A 5,493-nucleotide genomic window follows, 5' to 3' on the forward strand; every position below is an offset into this window, starting at 1 on the left:
CATAATTAGACAGGGGCTACAATGGAACAGATCCAAGGTCTGCTACGAAAAAAGGCTTTTAAATAAAACTGACCAAAAAAATGTCAAATATATTATTTTTAAATTTTAATTTTTTCGCCACCATGCTTTCAAGCTTTAACACTAATAGAAAACATTAAAAGTGTAACTTTTTTTAATATATAAGCTCTTTTTATGACTTTGGATTATTAGGTCTGAAAGTCTTATGGATGACTGTTAGATGATTTCGGATCCTGTTCAATCAGATATAGAACTATCAAAATAGTTTGAAGTAAGTGATACAACAATATTGAATCAACCAAAAAATCTTGGATTAGTAAAGAGGGATGCAAAGTGATTGTTGCACTGTAATGCAAAGCCGTATGTTACTTTGTTAACTCATGAAATCTTAAAGCTGGAAAAGCAAATTCTACCAGCATATAATCAGACGTTGTTTCTGGATTACCACCTGTTCCGATCTATGTAAAATCATCTCTCCGAAACATGCATTAATGAGGACAAAGTGCGAAAATAAGTAATCGTTTTTATTATTTCCAAAAATAAGGTTTTTTTGTTGGAAAATCTGTGTATTGCACGTTATGCTGACTCGTATTCTCAATTTGTATGCTCCTACTCTCAGTTGCTTACAGCGTACAAACCTTATGCAAGGTCCGTCGACAGATGGCGCTAAGTAAGATCTTCGTATTCGCTTTAAACTATTTGGACCAAAGATGACGACGACCCATAATCTCAAATGCTGTAATTTACAAACACACCAATACAGACACTACAGATATGACCCGTGTTACGACCATAGACAAAGGGCTATTGCGCACAAAATAACATAAGTTGCATAAGCATAGCATAAGACCGTTGAACCAATCAGTTTTCAGCATAAAGTCGCCATATTGATATACATAAGATGCTTATTGGCCTAGAGCTCTTATGCTATGCATATGCAGGTTATGCCATTTCGTGTGGGATGATTCTTATGCTTATAAAGTTTGCATCTTGTAGGAGCACGCACGCTGACACAAGAGTGAGAGCAATACCCGAAGTGTAACTCTCTCAGTCTAACTTTAACTGTAATGGGGATAAACGAGTGCTTTACCTCTATCCTTACGTCACTCGTTTATCCCTATAGTTAAAGTTAGAGAGAGCTACACTCCGGGTATTTCTCTCTCACTCTTGTGTCAGCGTACTCTTACAAGATGCACAGTCTATGAGTATAAGTCTATGGTTACGACGCACACTAATACGACTCCATGTCCCAAAAATGGCTGACCATGCGAAGACCTTATTTAGCGCCACCTGTCCATTGACAGACCTTGACCTTATGTAACGAGGAATCAATAGAGAGGACCTTGAAATTTTTTCCCCTCCAGGGCAGCGATCATGTAACTTTTTCCTTAAGGTGGAAACATGAAAAGTGAAAAGTTTCATGTAACTATTTCTTTCTATTGTGATGAATAGAAAGAGACAGTAACTTGAAACTTTTCACTTTTCACGTTTCTGCCCTAGGAGAAAAATTACATGATCGATACCCCGATCTGAACACTCCATCACCACATTTTTAAAGGGCGCTTTTCATAGAAAAATTGTAGTTATTTTTAATTAAACAATTTTTAAAGTTAAAAAGGATTTAAGCGACTTTGAAAGATTACATATATTAACTTTTATGCATATTTGTGCTTTATTTATTAAAACTTTGGTGGACCATATTCCACTATTTTGGCTTTCAACAATTTGGTTTCAAATTCAAATAGTATTCTATGAAAAACTGTACCAAATTTCATCAAACACTAATGATTTCCGAAATAAAAGGTTAGGTTAGGTTGATTAAAATTTGGATCAGCTTGTTCTTAACAGGTTAATTTATTTGGTAAACATACATCTGAGAAAAGATTTGCTAAATATCAGGTTTGTAAGTGATGGTTTCATGATGGCGTTCTTCATAATCCCCAGTAGGGCCCGCGATGTAGCTGACAACTTTGAGTTTTCCTTTTGCATCATAAAAGCCATATCGACCCTTGACGCTTCCGTCCCGACGACGTTCTTCCATTTTGTACTGTCGATTTTTTCTGTAACGGAAACAACATATCAATCTTTTTAATCATTGTTTTCTCGAAAATTTTTTTCTAAAATTGTTATTAAGCTTACCTTTTACATATACAATAGTAAATTATTATTTATCAAAATTCAGGAGTAACTCGAGTTACTTGTAACGAAGTTACAATTAAAAAATTTTTTTTTTAACTTTGTTCCTTTCTGTAGATTTGTAGTTTGATTTGATTATATTTTTTGGTAATTATTAATAACACACAAAAAAATAAAAGTTGTGTGTTCGGCGGACTACACCATAGTATCCTTATGTTTTTGGAGTTGCTGAATCCGAATCCGAATCCCGTTTTGGCCCAACATTTCAGGTGAGGGTTTCTTTCTTATCCTAAAAAATAATCACTAAAGTGACACTTTTTGGACTAAACTAATTTTGACGACTGAAACTATTAAGGAGAAAAATTAATTTTGGGGGTAGAAAATGCTGAATTTGATTCTAACATTAATTAGATTTATCCCATGAGGTTTGACAGAGATTCAACAGAAATCATGTTTACAAAATGTAAACCAAGACAATAAAATTACCAAACGTACGTTATCACAGAAAAAAATAAACTAACACTTTGTGATGATCCATGAGTACTTCCTGTTTATTCATACATATTTATTATAGATCATTTCAATAGATGTTCTCAGAAGGATGAAACATGTGTAGTTAACTCATATTTTTATAATTAAACATGAAGTTTTACAGTTTTTTACTAATTTTTACATATGCGAAATAGCTACATGTGGAATAACTTATGGTAACAAAATGTATTAATTATATATCTGTGTTTGCTGGGTAGTCAAAGTTATGATAATCGCGATTTGGCGATGTAGATCAATTTTGGACAGAATGTAGACGTTTGTTTTTTAAAATAAATCTCATATATAATCTAAACAAATTGTTACCTTGAAATGTTAAATATTAAAGTTTAAGTAATTTAAAAACAGTTTTTAATAAAGTATACCAGTTTTCTGGATAAGCCTTGGACTAAATTTAGATGGATTCTACTCAAATATATTAAATATTCTGGACTAGATTTAGCTATCTCGACGCAGTATTTTTGCGACAACTTCTGACAAAATCTAGACAGACTATTAGACTAATTCCGGATTGTATCTAAACGTTTACATGTACAGATGTTTACATATTGTTTAGTTATGCCTATTTGACCCAAAATTTATCTGGTATGCATCTAGTACTACTTGTCTATACTGTCTAACTGCAGTTGTCAAGTTGGCCTGTCAGGGATTTTTTTGAGGTTATTGAAGAACCTGACCTGAAGAGCCAAAATGGGCTTTGGATTTGGATTCAGTGACCCCAAAAAGATAAGGATATCATGGTCTAGTCTACCAGACAACTTTTTTTTGTGTGCGCCTGTATAATTAATTTAGTTATTAATATATATAAAACAGAAATTACATTACAAGAAATTAATTAAAAAGTAGTTGAAAAATAACAATCGTTATTTTTTGAGTAACTATAATTATTGTGTTATTTTCCAAAATCGATAACTTGTAACGATAATAAGTTATTGTTTTAAGAAAAAACTATAATTCTAATTAGTTACTTCTACAGAGCTGCTTTTCTAATCTTGATTATAATATGAAGATGGAATATAATGTTTACCCGTGTCCAGTATCGAAACCGAATATGTATGTTCCTGGTCCCTGATGATTTCTTATTTGAAAATCTACTCGACTTCCATCTGATGATCGGTCTGTCGCTCTTTTATATAACGTAGTAGAATTAATATTGCTTACATATGACGATATGACTCTTTTGTTTGTATTATCGTCATATATTGACAATGCGGTCGTGAGTGAAAAAAATTTTAGAAGAAGCTACGAAGAAAAATATAAAAAATAACTAAAAATGTAAAATATTGTTTGCAACAATTTAACAATCAGTAAAAAAATCAATATTCAACAAACATTTTGTTTATGGAATATTTACCAAAGGACAAACGAATGTGGCAAACATAAAATATGTTACCACATTTACAATTACAGGAAATATTATAATATATTATTATAGATTTAATGTAGAAAGAAACATTTAAAGTCTAACATTCAACATTGTTATGTCTCAGCAATGTTATTTTAATTTTCTATGCTGTATGGGCAATTAATATAACATAAGGTGTGGATACAGAATATCATGAAAAAATATTTTATTTATTTACAAACTTTCTTTAATGAAATATAAGATAAAGATAAGATTGCCTATTCGGTTTATAGCGGTAACTTGGTGCTGAATATAATTTCTTTGTAAATTTAATATGTCTAGCTTGTGTAAACTTTGTTTAATCACTCTGTCATATTAGTTTTACGTTAGATAGCAAGCTAAATATTTGTTATTTTGATACAATATGTTTTAAATATTCTTAAATTTTTTAAAGAATTTTTAATATATTACATTTTTGTTGATTTATAAAGGAAAACAATTAATTTTTTTTTATTATTCCAGTCTTAATTATATAATTTTTTTTTATATCACGTTACATTATATTTTTTACTTTTATGCATAGATAAATAAAAATATAAAAGCATAAATAAAAAATTACATTATTTAATAATAAGGAGAATGTAAGAAAAAATAATTATACAAGAATCATAATTATATATGAAAAAAATATGAAACGTAATGTAACTGTAATATAAATAGGTTTTGTTTTTTATTGACTAAAAAACCATAACTAAAATTGAAACAATTTTCCATTTTTGGTTAAATTATGACCATAATTGAATCAAAATGTTCTTTTGGTTTAAATCCCGATAGAAATAATTAAAAATTCTAAAATTTATATTAAAATTCTGAAAATTTTTAGAATAAAGAATTAAAAAAAATTTTTACTAGAGAATCTACTAGTACAATTTAATTTGCACTTTCACATCTTTGCGGTCTGTTGCTTCTTTTGATCTATATCCAATCTTCCGCATATTCCTTTCAGCTTTCCTTTCAAGAAAAAATATAACTAAATCATGCTTCGGTGTAAAATATATTTTTTGCAGAGTACTTACGAAGTACTTGATGTACATTGTATCTTCTTCGGTGCACAATTGTTAGAGAAATGATCGCTCGAATATGTTACCTTCACGAACCTTTCACTTTCTCCATGATTGGCTCTTTCCTTTTTCATTGTTTTCTCTCGACAATCCAATGATTTTCGCGCACAAAAGATTCACTCGTAACAATGATCACAGTAATTTGATCAGTAATTTATAACAGAATTACATAAATCGAACATGTTTCCGTCCGGATGTATGGAACAATATTTTGTTTTGTAACAATTATTCGTCTGTCAACTTGTCTCATTTGTTTGTGATACCATGAAGCATTTTTTAATGCTACTGCATAAATATGTGTGGAAAAAATGAGGTGATTTATTC

At 30.3% G+C, this 5,493-nt stretch overlaps 1 protein-coding gene across 2 annotated transcripts; it reads right to left on the bottom strand.

Moving 5' to 3' along the window:
• Nucleotides 1–1,853: 1,853 nt before the first annotated feature.
• LOC105831317 lies at nt 1,854–5,268 on the bottom strand. 2 transcript variants are annotated; one of them, XM_012671361.2, is made up of 3 exons: nt 5,125–5,263; nt 3,731–3,945; nt 1,854–2,078 (listed from the first exon to the last, which is right to left on the bottom strand). In XM_012671361.2, exons 1-3 carry the CDS (start codon nt 5,140–5,142, stop codon nt 1,907–1,909), a joined length of 405 nt encoding a protein of 134 aa, XP_012526815.1. In that variant the 5' UTR covers nt 5,143–5,263; the 3' UTR covers nt 1,854–1,906. The 2 variants fall into 2 exon arrangements, with proteins under 2 accessions (XP_012526815.1, XP_036143238.1); XM_036287345.1 differs by lacking the exon at nt 3,731–3,945 and having other exon boundaries at nt 5,125–5,268.
• Nucleotides 5,269–5,493: the final 225 nt, after the last annotated feature.

The sequence above is a fragment of the Monomorium pharaonis genome, chromosome 5, assembly GCF_013373865.1.
Source record: "Monomorium pharaonis isolate MP-MQ-018 chromosome 5, ASM1337386v2, whole genome shotgun sequence".
NCBI lineage: Eukaryota > Metazoa > Arthropoda > Insecta > Hymenoptera > Formicidae > Monomorium > Monomorium pharaonis.